General features: G+C 37.6%; 1 protein-coding gene across 2 annotated transcripts; it reads left to right on the top strand.

The window, feature by feature from the left end:
• Positions 1 to 8075: 8075 nt before the first annotated feature.
• LOC100758870 (olfactory receptor 2Z1-like) lies at positions 8076 to 16720 on the top strand. 2 transcript variants are annotated; one of them, XR_004770200.1, is made up of 4 exons: positions 8076 to 8115; positions 8878 to 9005; positions 10759 to 10949; positions 12181 to 12593. XR_004770200.1 is itself a non-coding variant. In XM_035445394.1 (4 exons), exon 4 carries the CDS (start codon positions 14646 to 14648, stop codon positions 15585 to 15587), a length of 942 nt encoding a protein of 313 aa, XP_035301285.1. In that variant the 5' UTR covers positions 8076 to 8115; positions 8878 to 9005; positions 10759 to 10949; positions 12603 to 14645; the 3' UTR covers positions 15588 to 16720. The 2 variants fall into 2 exon arrangements, 1 of the variants encoding a protein (XP_035301285.1); XM_035445394.1 differs by lacking the exon at positions 12181 to 12593 and adding an exon at positions 12603 to 16720.
• The last annotated feature ends 2001 nt before the right edge of the window (positions 16721 to 18721 follow it).

Below are 18721 nucleotides of genomic sequence, written 5' to 3'. Positions count from 1 at the left end.
ACAAAAGTCCCCTCCTCACATAACAACCAAAACATTAAACATAAAGAATAACAAATAATATTAAGAGCTGTAAAGGAAAAAAAAAGACCAAGTAACATATAAAGGCAGGCCTGCAAGAATTACACCTGACTTCTCAATGCAAACTCTGAAAGCCAGAAGGTCCTTGATAGATATAATCTACAATCACTAAGAAACAAAGATTCCATCCCATACTACAATACCCAGCAAAGCATTCAAGTAGTATAGATGGAGAAAAAAAGATGTTCCATAACTAAACCAGGTTTAAACAATACATATCAACAAATCCAGCCCTACAGAAAGTACTGGAAGGAAAACTTCAACCCTAGAAAGTTAGCTATACTCACAAAACATAGGCAATAGATACTCCCACATAACCAAAAGTCAAAAGAAGGGGAGAAACACACAGGTAACAACAACACCACAATCAAAAAACAAACAAGAATCAACAATAAATGATCATTAATATCCCTCAATATCAATGGTGTTAACTCACTTATAAAAATACACAGGCTAACAGAATAGATACAAAGACAGAATCCATCCTTCTGCTGCATACAAGAAACATACCTCAACTTCAAAGTCAGATGTTACCTCAGAGTAAAGTGTTGGGAAAAGATTTTCCAATCAAATGGACCTAAGAAATGAGATGGCATAGCTATCCTAATATCTAACAAATTACCCTTCAAACTAAAATTAATAAGAAGACATGAATAAGGCCATTTTATATACATCACAGGAAAAATCAATTCTGAACATCTTTGCCGAAAATACAAAGGCACCCACATTCATAAAAGAAACATTACTAAAACTGAAATCACACATAAAACCCTAAATACTTATAGTGGGAGATTTCAACACCTGACTGTCACCACTGGACTTTACAACCAGACAGAAACTTAACAAAGAATCAAAGAAACTAACAGAAATTATGACCCAACTGAGTTTAAGAGGCATCTATAGAGCATTCCATCCAAGCATAAAAGAATATACCTTCTTCTCAATGCCACATGGAACCTTCTCTAAAATTGACCACAAGACAACAAATAAAACCTCAATAGATACAAAAACCTGAAATAACTCCCTCTATCTTATCAGAATACCATGATTTAAAGTTAGAATTCAACAACAACACAAATTGCAGAAAACCTACAAACACATGATGGAAATTGAACAATGTTCAATTGCATCACTCCTGGATCAAAGAAGAAATAAAGAAAGAAATTAAAGACTTCCTAGAATTCAAGAAAAACGAAGGCACAACATAACCAAAATGATGGGACACTTTGAAGCAGTGCTAAGAGCAAAATTCATAACATTTAGTGCCCACATAATAGAGATGGAAAATAGTCAGATTAGAGAATTACCATCATACTTGAAAGCTCTTGAACAAAAAGCAGCAAACTCAGGAGGAGTAGACACCAGGAAATAATCCAGTTGAGGGTTGAAATCAGTAAAGTAGAAACAAAGAAAAAATACAAAGAATTTATGAAACAAAGAGTTGGTTCTTTGAGAAAAATCAACATGATAGACAAACCTTTATGCAAATAACCAAAAGGCACAGAGAGAGAGCATGCAAAATCAGAAATGAAAATGGGGACATAACAATGGACACTGAGGACATCTAGTGAAAACTTGTACTCCAGTAATTGGAAAATATAAAGGAAATGGACAATTGTCTGGATAGTTACCAAAACTAAATCAAGAACAGATAAGAAATTTTACCAGACATATAACTCCCAATGAAATAGAAGCAGTCATCAAAAGTTTCCCAGCCAAAAAAGCCCAGGACAAGGTGGTTTCAGTGCAGATTTACACCACTAATTCAAAGGAAAAGCTAATACCAATACTCCTCAAATACCAAAAAGACGCAGAAAAGTCATTGCCAAACTCTTTTTATGAGGCTACAAGTACCTTGCTACTCAAACCACACAAAGACACACTAAGAAAGAGAACTACAAACCAATCCCTGTCATGAATATTGTTGCAAAAACACTCAATAAAACACTGGCAAATCAAATCCAAGAACACATGAGAAAAATCACCCACCATGATCAAGTAGGCGTCATCCAAGAAATGCAGGGATGGTTCAACATAAGAAAATCTGTTAATGTAATCTACCATATAAACAAAATGAAAAAGAAAAACCATGTGATCATTTCACTAGATTCTGAAAAAGCCTTTGACAAAATCCAACAGCCCTTCATCATAAGGTCTTAGAAAGATCAGGGATAATAGGAACATACCTAAACACAATAAAGGCAACATGATGTATGTTGGATTGATGTAATCCAACAGCTAGCATCAAACTAATTGTAGAGAAATTCAATGCCATTCCTCTATTCAGTATTGTACTTGAAGTTCTAACTAGAGCAATAAGACAACAAAAGGAGATCAAGGGGATAAAAATTGAAAACGAAGAAATCAGTCTTTCACTATTTGCACATGATTTGATAGTTTACATAAGTGATCTGAAAACTTCTACTATAGAAATCCTACAGCTGATAAACACCTTCAGCAAAGTGACAGGATACAAGATTAACTAAAAAAATCAGCAGCCCATATAGGTGATAAATGGGCTGAGAAAGAAATCATAGAAACTTCACCCTTCACAATAGGCACAAACAACATAAAATATTTTGGAGTAACTCTAACCAAACAAGTGAAAGACCTGCATGACAAGAACTTTGTGTTAAAGAAAGAATTAAAGAAGATATCAGAAAATGGTAAGATTGCCCATGCTCTTGAACAGGTAGGATCAATGCAGTAAAATGGCAATCTTACCAAAAGTCATCTGCAGATTCAATAAAATCCCCAGCAAAATCCCAACACAATCTTCACAGATTGTGAAAGAACAATACTCAAGTGTATATGGAAAAGTAAAGAAAAAAAAAAAAAAAACCACAGGCTAGCCAAAACAACCCTGTACAATAAAGGAACTTCTGGAGGCATCATCATCCCTGGCTTCTAGCTCTACAATAGAGCTTTAGTAAGGAAATCAGCTTGGTATTGACACAAAACAGACAGGTAGACAAATGGAATTGAATTGAAGACCCTGATATTAATCCACACACCTAGGAACACCTGATTTTTGACAAAGAAGCTTGAATCCTACAATGGAAAAAAGAAAGCATCTCCAGAAAATGGTGCTCCATAACTAGATGCTGACATGTAGAAGATTGCAGATAGACCCATATCCATATGGTCTATCTTAATTCCAAATGGATCAAAGACATCAACATGAATACTGACACAGTGAACCTCTTAGAAGAGAATGTTGGAAATACCCTTGAATGCATTGGCACAGGAGAACCCTTCCTGAACCTAACACCAGGAGCATAGACACCGAGATCCACAATTAATAAATGAGATCTACTGAAACCAAGAAGCATCTGTAAGGCAAAGGACACAGTCAACAAAACAAAACAAAACAGCAGCCCATAGAATGGAAAAAGATCTTCACCAACCCCATATCTGACAGAGGACTGATCTCGAAAATAAACACAGAACTCCATAAGCTTGTCAACAAACACCAAATAATTCAATTAAAGGAGGAAATGGAATAGCATAAATGTTGAGTTGGGGGAAGAATAGAGGAGAGCAGGATGAGAGATACCATATCAGAGGGAGCCATTATAGGTCCTAGGAGAGATCTGGCACTAGGGAGATCTCCAGAGATCTACAAGGATGACATGAACTGACAATCTAGGCAATGGTGGAGAGGATAGTCTAAATGCCCTTCCCCTATGATGAGACTGATGACTACTTTTTATGCCATCCTAGAGCCCTCATCCAGTGGCTGATAGAAGCAGAGGCAGACACCCACAGATATACACTGAACTGAACTCTGGAACATGGTCGAATTTTTATAATTCTAAATCACATTGAGAATCCCCATCTGTGTTCTGAACTTGTGTAGGTCTTATGAATGCAATTAAGCTTTTCTCAGTCTCTGTGCTCAACTGGGCTGTTATACTCAACAAATAGTATTACTATTGAAATGTCTTCTGACTCTGTCTCTCATAATCTTACTGACACTGAGGCTTGTCAGGGTGAGTGAGGTATATCTGCTCCATTCAGAGATGCTTGCTATTCAGTCTTAATCTCTTCATTCATGTTGACCTCTTGTGGGTTTATGTATTAATCATCACTCGTGTAAAAAGAGGCTTTCTCTTATCAAGAGTCAGAGATGCACTGATTCATGAAATTTGAACCCTTTAAAATACTCACTGGTGTTGTGTCTTTCTTATTATCAAACCCTCCTGTTGAGTTCATTAGTTCATTTGTTTATTGTCATGTTTTGGTGGTCAATTATTGTAGTTTCAATGCATTTTAGTTAACCTTTCTTTTAAGTATAACTGAGTGTAGATTGCCCTTTCACTGTTTTTTATGGTCTTCCTTGTAGATAAATGGTTTAATTTCAAGAAATCCAAATTTTCTTTTTACATAAATAAACCATTTTCCTAGTACCTCTAAAATTTTATACAATATATGTTGATCATATTCATTCCTTCCTTAAAATTCTTCCACTTTTCCCTACACACCATTCTGTCCTTTTCATTTTAGCCTAACAAGGCCAATTTGTTCTGCCCATGTACTTTTGAATGTGTAGCTTCCACTGTAGCATAGTCAACTTACCATGGGCCATACCTTTAAAGAAAAAGAACTCTCTTCCTAGCAGCTATCAATTTCCAATAGCTTCCCAACTATGGGTAGAGTTTCATGCCTACCTTTGATGTAACATCTGAGGATACTTCTTATGATATTGGACTCCTTTTAAGAAGTTCTTACTTATGTCTATGTCTTAGAGTATCTCCCTCTGATTTTCTCAATGGGTTCATAATTTCATATTGTATATTAATGTCTTTGATTTTAGTTTGTATAGGGTGATATTTATGTATCTAGTTTCTTTCTTCTGCATAGAGATTCTTAGGTTTTCCATATATTTTTGTCAAAGAGCATGATTTAACACATTGAATAGACTGGCATCTTTGATAAATATCAGGTGATTATGCCTGAAGGATTATCTTTATGTTCTATTGCTTAGATCTCTGATTTTTTCCAGCACCATGATATGTTTGTTATATCTTTGCAGTAAAATTTCTAGTCAGGGATTTTTAACAATATAGTTCTTCTTAGGATTCACTTGACTATTTGTGGTCTTCTATGTTTCTAAATAAATTTTAAGAGTTTTTGAGATTGTTCAAAATATCATTGCAGTTTTGATTGAGATTACATTGTACCTGTAGATCAGACTTAGTAATATATTCACTTGTATGATATTAATCATGCCAATTAATAAGTGCAGAAATTCTGTCTATAATCTAGTGTCTTTTTCAGTTTCTTATTTTTAGTGGTCTAAAATTTTCATTGTAGAGGTAGTCAACCTACTCTTAGGTGTTGTATTTTTTAAGGTATTATGACAGTGGTATATTTTCCTAGTTTCTTCCTCGGTGGGTTCCTATTTGGTAAATAGAAATTGTTCTTCTACACTGCTCAAATATCTACCATATTTACATAGATTTATGCGGAGTCCATGAGGCCTTTTAAGTATGGAGTTACTTCATCTGCTCATATTTTTTATTCTTTCCATTCCCAGTTGTATCCCTTTACATTTTTCTTTTGTTCTATTGCTCTGAGTCTTCAAGTAATATAGTGAGTAAATTTGAAGTATCTGTTTTGCATGCATGGCTGTTTGATATAAAAAAGGACCATGAGTAAAATATGTGCTTTCTTTAAGTTGTTTTTTATGTATTTGAAGCACAATTATGCAAACAATCTGTACAGAAATGCTTATTTGACAACTTGCTTTCAGGCCAAATGATAGGATGTAATAGGATAAACTATTAATAACTTCCATGCAGAATTTGTTCCTGATAATACAGAATTCTCTGTTTTTACAATTACAGGAAACAATCAGAAACAGAAGTAATCCTATATACATTACACATATCAGATCCCATACGGGTCTGCCAGGCCCACTAGCACAAGGCAATGATGAGATTGATTGTTTATTAATTGGAAGTGTTCTAGAAGCCTCAGAATTTCATAAGAAACATCATGTAAATAGCAAAGGCTTGAAAAAGGACTTCTCCATCACTTGGCAACAAGCCAAGGAGATAGTGAAAAACTGTCCTACTTGTTCCTTTTATAATCAAACTCCATTGCCAGCAGGTTGTAATCCTAAGGGCATTCGGAGAAATGAGGTTTGGCAGATGGATGTCTTTCACTTTTCAGAGTTTGGAAATTTGAAATATGTGCATCATACTATAGACACATTCTCAGGGTTCCAATGGACTACTGCTCTTAACTCTGAAAAAGCTGATTGTGTTATTACACACCTGCTAGAGGTGATGGCAGTTATGGGTATACCTGTACAAATAAAAACTGACAATGCTCCAGCATATGTCTCTACAAAATTAGAACAATTTTTCAAATATTATAACATAAAGCATGTTACTGGTATACCACACAATCCTGCAGGACAAGCAGTGGTTGAGAGATCTAATAGAACACTTAAGGAGATGCTCAACAAACAAGCTTGGAAGACTAAACCCCCAAACATAGGTTGCATAATGCTTTAATAACACTAAACTTTCTTAATGCCAATGAAAAAGGACAAACAGCTGCAGAAAGACACTGGACTATGGAAAAAACTGCTGAACTCAATCAGCTGGTATAGTTCAAAGATGTACTAACCTCTGTATGGAAACCAGGACATGTGTCACGTTGGGGTAGGGGTTTTGCATTGGTTTCTACAGGAGAAGAAAAACTTTGGATACCATCAAAGTTGATCAAGATTCGAGTGGAAAAGGAAAAACCTCTCAATGAGGACAAATGACAGGTATTCTACTAAGGTATATCTTAAAAACTACATAGAAACCTCCCAAAGGAAAGGGAAGTGTTTTGCTTTTATCTTCACAGAAAAACTCATCTCCGGAAGGCAAAGGACACTGCATGGGTAGATACTTAAGAAGAGAAGGTAGCTATAACCATCAAACAAAAGGAATGTGCCATATGGTAAACTTTACAGCTGTCTCTCAGAGACAGCTATTTCTCTTCATTTCCTAGTCCCTATTCAATTAAACCAATGCTGGATTTAGATGTGGATTTGACTTTCCTCCTCTAAAATCCAAGCATGTTATTTAACTAAACTTTAGTGTTTCTGTGTTGTATCAAGAAGCCAATTGATGTAATACAGAATAAAAGAAGAATTTGGGGACTGTCTTTGTCTTTTCTTGGATCTTCCTCTCAAAGTGTACACCCTCTCATAATTGTTATGCTCTCATGGTTGCCTTTCACAGTATGTGTACATACACAAGCAAACATTTCTCTGCTGTTTATGTTTGAGTCCCACACAGCCAATGAAGACCTGCCTGACAGCAATTCCTGGAAACTCTGGAAAGAAAATGGGCCACACCTCCTTGCCTTCACTGGATCCAACTTGCTCTATTTCAACTGACACTCCCACCAGTGCTTCAGGTACTGACTTCAATCAAGTTGATTTCAAGTGAGATCTTCTATCAAGAGAATCCATCTAACATGGACTGGATACAATACATTCAAGACTTTTACTACACTAACATTTTCTTCCTACAGGACCCACATGACTATCATCATCCCATTTCAGCAGGAAGTAACTTGGAAGATGCTACACCCCCTTTCCCCATTGTTGTCATTTAGGATAGTATATATACCTAGTTAGGGATAGCTTCCTATTGTTTATGGTTGGGATTGGAAGGAGGTGTTCAGGCTTGGACACCTCTTTCAGATGACTTTAGGGTTTAGTTAAAATAGATAGTTAGGATGTGACATAAGCAGATTGTTGTATCTTCTTATATTTTACCTTTATGATTGTTAATTTTGGATACTTTACACTGTTAAGTTTTAATCCTCTTTTAGACTAAAAGGGGAATTGTAGGGGAAGCTGTAGCCATGCCTACTTAGGGCCTGGCTACAGGTGTGCCTGACCACGCTTGCGAAGGCGTGGTCAGGGTGACGTAGAGCGATTCTTGCATGGGATTGCGTTTTCTCTTTCGGTTTCACTTTTGTACTTGCTGGACAGACTGCTGCCACGCCGGCTGGCTAGGTTGCTCTGTAAGTAATGCTTTTCCCTATTAAATACCCTTATATTTCTACCTGACTCCATATTGGTAATTTCCCACTATACTTAGAAGTATAATGTAGTACAGGATATAAAGGTTGTGCTTATAATTTATTAAATGTACATCCTTTTTTACTCCTTCCTTTTTCATTCACATAATGGACCTCTTTAGAGTCAGGGTGGATTTAGAAAGATCTCCTTTTGCTTCTCTCAACTTTTGCATTGGTAGGATTATTTGTTACATGCTTCAGTGGCAACTCAGCTTTTTGAAATCTGTTCATTCACTGATCATAGATAAACAATAATATTGTGTGAAAGAGCTATCTGCATCCAAACATTGCCTCTCCTCCAAAAGGCTATAGAGGAAGCCACTGCCTAACCAAGAAAAGCTGCCCCAAATGTTCTAGTACTATCATTACTTCATTATTTGTCTCATGAAAATCATATAAACGTCATTGTTTTAGCATAGGAGCTAGTTCAAAGCAAGTCACTCTCTCTGCTTCTTCTAATTATATTCTCAGAAAGGAAGATGAATATGCACTGTGTTCAGTTGCCACATGGATGCTAACTATATTCTCAGTGCATGATTGAGAGATGAATTCACATCTCAAATCCTCCAGAGATTATAAAACTCTGGCTTCTTCTGAAACTAATTTTCTCCCTAGAAGAAAGGAAAATCCAGGGGATTTCTTCTGATGTAACAGGTTTCTCAGGAGACTTCATCATCTGATTATGATAATTTTATGCTTGGATAGAATCAGACAACACTAATTAGGACCATGAAGATGGAATATAGGGATATTTCATGTACTGTCAGAGTGAATGAAGTCAACACACTCAAGGTCATCAAGAGTACTTCCTCGCTGTCTACAGACAGCCCCTGGTGAGTGTCTACATTAAGTTTGTGAGGTTGTTGGAGGTATAGGCATGATAGAGATAGTGTGTATTAATTATAGTCTTTCAAACTGGTGCTTCCCCTAGCACAGTGAGTTCAGTCTATATGGGATTTTGAATGGAAAGATGGACTTTTGTTTATTCCTACTTTTTCTAATTCAAACACAGGTGATTGTTTATTAGATTGAATGTTTCATTTCATGATTATCATCTATGTTTTGCACCAAGCATGTCAGACTAACATGGGCACATATGTCTGTATAGTATTGTTGTTCAACAATAGAATTTACTCAAAACAATAAAGGAAGTTATGTTGATATTAGTCATGGATCTGGAGGGAAGAAAATCTGCCTGGCATAGGTGGTAACTACCTTTTATTAGCTTCCTGAGTACTAGTAAAATAAGAAATAACAGGATGAATTCTCAGTTTAGAACTTCAGGGCAGAGCAATTCATCACCAAATTCAAGAAAGATGCTGTGTAATTAGGGAGTGCAAGACTTGAAATAAAGCAATCCTGGGCTCAAATCTCTATCTAATACTTTAGCAGTTGTAGGATCTTTAAAAAATTCATCCCCATTTTTCTCCTCTAGCCTATTTATCCACAATACCAACCCTAAGAGAAACATTTCTCTTGCAGAATTCTTTCATTCAACAAATACTCATTAAATTCTGGTTTGAATCCTTGATGCATAGTATTTAAATGAGATAATTAAATGACCAATATGTGTCAGTATCCTGAACATTCTCATGGCCTAATGTGACTATCATTTGAAGAAAATTCTACACTATACCAAATCATACTGTAGAAATGTGGTTGTTTTGCTGAGAGCAGGAATATGATGTCATGCCATTATTTTACTCAGGGAACATACACAGAGATCTAGAAGTAGTCTTTTCTGGGAAAAATGGGGAGAGGTATAGGGTGAACCATAATGCTAATATTTGTCAAAGGAACGTCTATTTTTGCTGAGAATGGAATTAATATATTCTCTGAGATGGTGCATCCCACACAATAGGAATTAATGGCTGTTTTTTTTTAGATGTTTTTTGTATTTGAATTAGAAACAAGATTGTTTTACATGTCAATCCCAGTTCCCTCTCCCTCTCCTCCTCCTTTGCCCCCCCAATTAAAACCCTACCTATCACATATCCGTTCCCCAGGGAGACTGAGGCCTTCCATAGGGGGTCATCAGAGTCTATCATATCGTTTGGGATAGGGCCTAGGCCCATCCCCATGTGTCTTGGCTCAGGGAGTATCCCTCCATGTGGAATGGGCTCCCAAAGTCCACACCTATGCTAGGGATAAGTACTGAACGACTACAGGAGGTCCTGTAGATTTCTGAGGTCTCCTCACTGAAACCCACGTTCCTGGGCTCTGGATCAGGCCCATGCTGGTATCCCAGCTATTAGTCTGGGAACCAAGACGTCCCCAATGTTCAGGTCATCTGTTTCTGTGTGTTTCACCAGTATGGTTTGGACCTCTTTGCTCTTCACTCGTCCTTCTCTGCACCTGGATTCCAGTTCAGTTCAGTGATTAGTTGTGGGTGTCTGCTTCTACTTCCACCAGCTGCTGGATGAAGGCTATAGGATGGCATATAAGACAGTCATCAATCTCATTATCAGGGAAGGGCATTTAAGGTAGCCTCTCCTCTGTTGCTTAGATTGTTAACTGGTGTCATCTTTGTAGATCTCCAGACCTAGTGCCTGATATTTTTGTGTATGTTTGCTTTTGTTTTCTCAGATCAATCTGTTTTGAGAGTGAAACAACTGATGGAAAAGTTAGATGATTACAAACAAAATGTTGTTGGGGTTTAGTGTCTGGAAACAATACATACTGCAAACAGAACACTGAAACAACATCAGTAATATAGAAAGTTTAGGTGCGCTTATGAGGAAACCTAAGTGTTTTTTTCCATGTAGGAAACAAGAAAGGTAAGTTTGATATGTTACAGAAGATGGTGTGTGCGTGTGTGCGTGAGTGTGTGTGTGTGTGTGTGTGTGTGTGTGTGTGTGTGTGTGTGTGTGTGTGTGTGTATGTAGCAGTATTTGATATAGTTCTTGGATGTGTGGAAAATACTGAGGAAATAGATACACTTTGTTCTTTTACTATTATATGAAAATTGCTATCGTGTGAATTGCATATAATAAATATGTCTTGATCATGGATACCCTCTCTTCTACCCTTTCTTCCCCATTCTGCTAGTTTTGTCACTGTACTCTGGTCACTCTTCCTTTACTTTCAGGGCATATATTTTAGGTTGCACCATTAAAAGAGAGCATATAGTATGTGACTTTATATATTTAGCTTAAATTGCTTTACACTGTCTTCCACTTCCATTTTGTTTTTCTCTAAAACCACTGTTTAACTCTTTTTTCTTTCCAATTAACACTCCACTTTTTACTAACAGCACATATTTATCTATTAATTCATTGGTGGGAATCTTACTGACTTTGTATTTTAGCTTTTGTGAATAATACATTGTTGAACATAGATACAATGTGCTGATTTCATTTCCATTTTTGCATATGCTCAGAAGTGCTATAGAGATTTTGTATGACAGTTCTATTTTGAGACTTTTTTTTCAGGAAGGACTATAGTGGTAGAACTCATTTATACTTCTAACCTCCTTCTTTTCTTATCTGTATCCTACTCGGTATTTGTGGCTTTTTGAAATAGAAAACATGAACTATGGAATCAGATCTGTTTTATACAATATGGATTCTGTTGCTTTATGTTGGGTGAACTTGAAAAATCACCATACTTTTTGAACCTAACCATCTCATCCAAATACTAAAAGCAATTTTATCTATAGGTAGTGTTTACAAATTAATGTTACAAGTCTCTAACATTTGAACCATTTTAAACTGTATGAAGAACATCTGAAGGGCTTTGAAACAATCATTGACATTTATTTTCACAATTTGCAACACTTGGCCTAATATGGAACCCCCACTCTTGTATGGAGAATTATGGGTTGAGGAGATGAGATCATGATAATCTGTGCACTTTAGTGTGTGACATGACATGGATGCACGTGTGTGTGTGTGTGTGTGTGTGTGTGTGTGTGTGTGTGTGTGTGTGTGTGTGACAGAGGACAAGTTTTGAGTTTCTATCCTTATTGTCCATCTTATTGAAATATAATTATTTTATACTGTGTATCAGGATCGCTGGCCTGTGAGCTTCTGGGAATAACTGTATCTCTGGCTTCTATGTCATCAAAGGAGCACTTGGAATACCACAGCTGGTGGTACATATTCATCAATAGTAAAATGGATGTAATACATAATTGCATAGGTTCTGGCAATTTAACTAACATCATCAAGCTTACCCATGCCCAAGTTTCACTCTCTTTATTAGATGGTTGAAACACACATGCACACTTTCCCATTTATATATGCTTAGCACATGATATACATTTCATACATTCTAAATAGGGTTACACCAATCTTTTTCTACATACCCCTCATCTTGAGATTGTTCAGCTAGTGATTTTCTTGTCTTTTCCCACTAGGGGATTATCGGTGATATTTACAGTTTATTGAGCATTTGTCACATGGCATCATCCTTTGATTTCATTTTCACAGCAATGCTTGCGACTGTAGTCTTGGTCAAACATTTTGTGGATGAAGAAAATTTTGTGACTCATTGTCCAAGATCACCCTGCTGCATCACAAATAAAGTGGTATCCAATCCTACTCTACTTTTATTGAAAGCTCATGCAAATAATATGCTTTATTACATTTTCCTGCTACAGTAGTCCATATTCTAGCTGCCTGAAAAAATTCATTGTTTTCAAAACTCACCCCACTTTCTGCATCTATGTTGGTGGAATTGTATATACCCATGATAACCTACCTCAATGTGGACATTGCTGAGGAAATATTTTTCCTGAGTCAAATGTGCAATTGCTTCTGGTTCTTGATCTTCATACTTGAGCACTTTATTCATGCTGTAAATCTATAACAGAATTTAAATCTAGCACTTCTGTGTCATGTATACTCTTATACATCAAGACCTACAGCTTATTTCTCAAAAAACTAAGCCATTAATAATTAATGGTTTACTGATAACTATCTCTACCATACCTCACATTTCTGAAAACTATGTCTGTGCGGGGCTTTCTTTTGGGCCATCAGCAAGCTCCCAAATCATGACCCAAACACTTAGTTATGAATGATCTGCCTTAGCTTAGGCTGCTGTTTTTCTTCATTTGCCTTTTGCCTTAAGACTTTTTACCTTTTTGTATATCTCACTTTTGCTGTTTCTTGTGTGGGCAGTGGCTTCCTGGCTTCTGGCCATGGGAATGCTCTTCTTTTTCTCCCTCATTCTCCCTTATTATCCTTCCTTTGCCTGGATTTCTCTTCTTATTTATTTTCTCTGCCTGCCAGACCTGTATTTCCCTCCCCTGCCTAGCTATTGGCCATTAATCTTTTATTAGACCTATCAGGTGTCTTAGGCCAGGGAGGAGAAACAAATGCAATACATCTTTACATCATTAACAAAGGCAGCAGAAACAAATGTAATGTACCTTCACATAGCTAAAGAAATATTCCATAGCATAAACAGTTATAACTCATCTTTTCCTAGTTAAAATCATATTCCACAACATATGTCTGCTTTCCCTAAGTTAATTTTCACAGTGTCTATAAGTTTTGTGCTCCTTAAGTTCATACCATCAATTTTGCTCAGTTATGACGAATGATGAATTCGTTTCCTCTTCATATTCTCTTCCAAGCATTTATACACATCCCCTTCTCCCTTGTTTATTGATAGAGGCTGCAGAAAGTGTTTCTCCTCCCTGACCTCTCAGTTCCTCACCACATCATCCCTTGGATAAAAGTTAGACTGAAGTCTAAGACTAAAATACTATTTATAATTTGCACCCCAATGGTAACTCTTTCTCAATTTCATAGTTGTCCTTTTGTCTGATGCACATTCATTGTGTGTGTGTGTGTGTGTGTGTGTGTGTGTGTGTGTGGGTGTGTGTGTGTGTGCGCGCGCGCGCGCGCGTGTGCGTGTGCTTTATTATACAGGAGGGTTCACTTGTGTAGGTGATTTCACATGCATAAGGGGGCATGTGTTTAATACTTGAAATCTTTCTCAGTGGTTCTTCACTTTCTATTTTGATGCCTAGTCTCTACACTGAAACCAGAGGTTGCCAAAATGGCTGATCTATCTAAACTGCTTGTTTAAGTGAATTAATAATATCTTCACCTTCTAAGCAGAGGAAGACATTCTAAACAATGGAATCATAAGCAAGGTGCTACACCTATCTGGCATTTACATGGGTTTGGGGACCTGAACTCTTCGAAATCACATTTGCTGCTTATGCTGCATGCATTTTAAATGCTGATCCATCTCCTCAGATTCAATGGGTAGCATTTTATCAGAATGTGGCAGAGGATTTCCTTCACATATTCAAGTTCTTACATTCTTCCCCCATGTCTGGCAGACATTATTGACAAAACAAGGATCCATTCTCTTCCTCACTGGTTCTACCTGTGGCTTTATAGCTCTTCTCAAAATGGCATTCCAGGCAGCCACTAAAACTTGAGGAAAGTGACCTTCCATCTTGGGTTCCTTGATATAAGTCTGATATGCCTTCAGTTAAGCATTTTACATAAGACATGGGTGATATGAATCAGTCCGAGTCCTCCAACTTCATCCTGGTGAGCCTCTTCAGCAGATCAGGTTCACATGAACTCCTTCTCTCCCTGGTAGCTGCCATGTTTATCATTGGCCTTCTGGGAAACACTATTCTGCTCTTCTTGATCCGGTTGGACTCCAGACTCCACACACCCATGTACTACCTGCTGAGTCAGCTTTCGCTCTTAGATGTTTGTTTCCCCCTGATCACAATACCCAAGATGGTATCAGAATTCCCTAAGAAAGAGAGCTTGATTTCCTTTGGAGGTTGTGCTGCACAAATATTTTTCCTGACTATGATGGGTGTGGCTGAAGGAGTCCTGCTGGCCCTCATGTCTTATGACCGCTTTGTGGCAGTGTGCCATCCCCTACAGTACCCTGTACTCATGAGACATCAGGTGTGCATATTTATGGTGGCATTTTCCTGGCTAGTAGGTGTGCTCAATGGCTCCATCCAGACTTCCATCACTCTGAACTTTTCCTACTGTGCCTCTCGAGTTGTAGACCACTTTTTCTGTGAGGTTCCAGCACTGCTGGAAATCTCCTGTTCAGATACCTCCATGTATGAGTTGGCACTATCTGTCTCTGGGGTACTGATCCTCATGCTCCCCCTGTTGCTCATCATCACCTCATATGGCCTAGTTTTGAGGGCTGTTCTACATATGCATTCACAGGAAGCTCGGAATAAGGCCTTCACTACCTGCTCTTCCCACATCACAGTAGTGGGACTCTTTTACGGTGCAGCAGTGTTTATGTATATGGTACCTAGTTCATATCACAGCCCATACCAGGACAACATGGTCTCCCTTTTCTACAGTCTCATCACCCCTACTCTCAACCCCCTCATCTACAGTCTGAGGAACCGAGAGGTGCGGATTGCTTTCCTAAAATTGCTTAACAAATTTAGAAACAGACAAAATTGATAACTATATGAGAATTTCAGTAGTGCTTCATCCATGATTTCTAAATTTTTCTACCTGTGGTACAACTGCAATGGACTTATTATCAAAACTAATTGTCATGTTCCTCAGTCCTATAAATAAGTTCCTGTTTCCTCTACAGTTCTATGGAAAAAATAATAGTGTCAATCACATTTCCTTGATCATCTCTCTGGTAAAGAAGTGTTTTCATAGATAAAATGCCTCATTTTGTAAAGTTCATGTCTTTCAGTTTTTTAATTGATAATCTGAGCACTAAAACTTAATATGCATTGACTAGTGGTTCTACTAAGTATTTAGTTTGTGTTTATGACAGCTTTGAGATTTAAGAACTATTACAATTTAGATTTAAGAAAAAAAGAGACACAAATGTATAAAGTAATTCCCCAGAGGTAACAAAGGAAAAAATGACATAGTTACAGCTTGAAGTTGTAATGCTTAAGAAAAAGGGAAGCCCACAGTCACTACAATGATTGATGGGCTGACACAGAAAACTGGTCAGTATAACAAATAAACATGTTTATGTGAGTGTTCACGTGTACAGAGAAACATAATGTTTGTTGGATATTTTGATTTGTCAATGTTGTCTATCCATCAGACTTTTAAAATAAATTTGTATTGAAATTAAAAACAATCTTATTTTACATACCAATCCCAGTTCCCTCTCCCTCCAGTCCTCCATGCCCTGCAGCAATTCCCCATCCTAAACCAATCCCCTTCCCAGGAAGGGTGAGGAATTGATGGGGGATCATCAAACTCTGTCACAAGGGGTCCTGTCCCTTGTGTCTAACTAAAAGAGTACTCCTCCATAGGGATTGGGCTCCAAAGTCGATTAGTGCACTAGAGGCCCAATAGACTGCCAATTCCTCCCACAGACACACATGTTCAGGGGGCCTGGTTCAGACATATGCTGGTCCCCTATCTTTCAAACTGGTTTCCTTGACTTGCTCAGGACCACTGTTTCTGAGAGTTCCCCAGCATGGTCTTGAACCACTTGCTCATCACTCCATCCTCTCTAGAACTGGATTCAAGGAGTTGGGCTCAGTGTTTAGCTGTGAATCTCTGCTTCTGCTTTTATAATCTACAGGGTGAAGGCTCTGTGATGGCATTTAAGGTAGTCATGAATCTCATTATAGTGGAAGGACATTTAAGGTAGCCTCTCCACTATTGCTTAGATTCTTAGTTGGGGTCAACCTTGTGGCTCCCTGGACATTTCTCTAGTGCAAGATTTCTCTTTAAATGTATAATGGCTCCCTCTATTAAGGTATCTCTTTTCTTGCTCTCCTCTGTTTTCCCCCAACTTGATATTCCTGATCTCAAGTTCTCCTCACCCTCCCCTTCTCCCTTTAGCTTTCTCTTACCTCCCTCCTCCATCCCCCATGCTCCCAATTTGCTCAGGAGATCTTGTCCCTTTCCCCTTCTCCGGGAGACTATGTATCTCTCTCTTATGGTTCTCATTGTTTCCTAGCTTCTCTGGGGTTGTGGATTATAAGTTGGTAATCACTTGCTCTATGTCTAATATCTACTTATGAACAAGTATATACCATGTTTGCTTTTCTGTGTTTGGATTACCTCCCTTAGAATTGTTGATTCTAAATCCATCTATTTGACTGGAAATTTCAAGATTTCATTTTTTTCCCACTGAGTAGTACGCCATTGTGTAAATATACCACATTTTTATTATCCATTCTTCAGCTGAGGTGCATCTAGGTTGTTTCCAGGTTCTAGCTCTACAAATAATGTTTCTATGAGCATAGTTGAACAGATATCTATCTGTATGAATGTGGATCCTTTGGGTATATGTGTAAGAGGGGAATTGCTGGATCTGGAGGTAGACTGATTCCCATTTTCCTGAAAAACCTCCACACTGTTTTCCAAATCGCTGTTCAAGTTGGCACTCCCACCAGCAATGGAGGAGTATTTTCCTTTCTCCACATCCTCTCCAGCATGAACTGTGATTGGTGTTTTATATTTTAGGCATTATGACAGGTGTAAGATGGTATCTCAGAGTTGTATTGATTTGCATTTTCCTGATGGTTAAGGATGTTGAAGAATTTATTAAATGCCATTCAGCCATTTTAGATTCCAGTATTGAGAGTTCTCTATTTAGTTCTGTACCCTAATTTTCAGTCAGATTGTTTGGTGTTTTGGTGGCTAGCTTCTTGAGTTCTATGTATATTTTGGATATCAGCCCTCTGTCAGATGTGGGTTGGTGAATATCTTTTCCCAGCCTGTGGGTTGCTGTTTTGTCTTTATGACTGTGTCCTTTGCTTACAGAAGCTTCTCAGTTTCAGGAGGTTCTATTTATCAAATGTTGATCTCAGTGTCTGTGCTACTGGTATAATGTTTAGGAATCGGTCTCCTGTCCCAATTAATTCAGGGGTATTTCCCACTAATAGGTTCAGTGTGGCTGGATTTATGTTGAGGTCTTTGATCCATTTGGACTTAAGTTTTGTGCATGGCAATAGGCTTGGGCCTATCTGCAGTCTTCTACATTCCAGCAGCCAGTTATGCCAGCACCATTGTTGAAGATGTTCTCTCTGTTCCAGCGTATAAATTTGGATTGTTTGTGAAAAATCAGTTGTTTTTAGGTGTGTGGGTTAATACCAGCATTTGCAACACTATTCCATTGGTCTACCTGTCTATTTTTGTGCCAATACGAAGCTGTTTTCAGAACTATAGCTCTATAATAGAGCTTGAAGTAAGGGATGGTGATGCCTAAGAAGTTCCTTTATTGTACAGGGTTGTTTTGGCTATTCTAGGTCTTTTTTTTCCATATAAAGTTGAGATTGTTTTTTCAAGGTGCTTGAAGAATTGTGTTGGGATTTTGATGGGGATTGCATTGAATCTGTAGATTGCTTTTGGCAAGATTGCAATTTTTACTATCTTGATCCTACCTATCCAAGAGCATGGGAGATCTTGACATTTTTCTGGTGGCTTCTTTAATTGCTTTCTTTAGAGACTCAAAATTCTTATGGTACAGGTCTTTCACTTTTTTGGTTAGTGTTACCCCAAGGTATTTTATGTTGTTTGTGGCAATTGTAAAGGGTGATGTTTCTCTGATTTCTTTCTCCACCAATGTTTCATTGTTATATAGTAAGGCTACAAATTTTTTGAGT

Source organism: Cricetulus griseus, chromosome 5, assembly GCF_003668045.3.
Source record: "Cricetulus griseus strain 17A/GY chromosome 5, alternate assembly CriGri-PICRH-1.0, whole genome shotgun sequence".
Classification (NCBI taxonomy): Eukaryota; Metazoa; Chordata; class Mammalia; order Rodentia; family Cricetidae; genus Cricetulus; species Cricetulus griseus.
The sequence above is the reverse complement of the archived record's forward strand: the minus strand, read 5'-3'. Positions and strand labels throughout refer to the sequence as shown.

Bases quoted from the DNA above. Each gene is read 5' to 3' on its own strand.
- LOC100758870 (XM_035445394.1), top strand. From the start codon at position 14,646: ATGGGTGATATGAATCAGTCCGAGTCCTCCAACTTCATCCTGGTGAGC.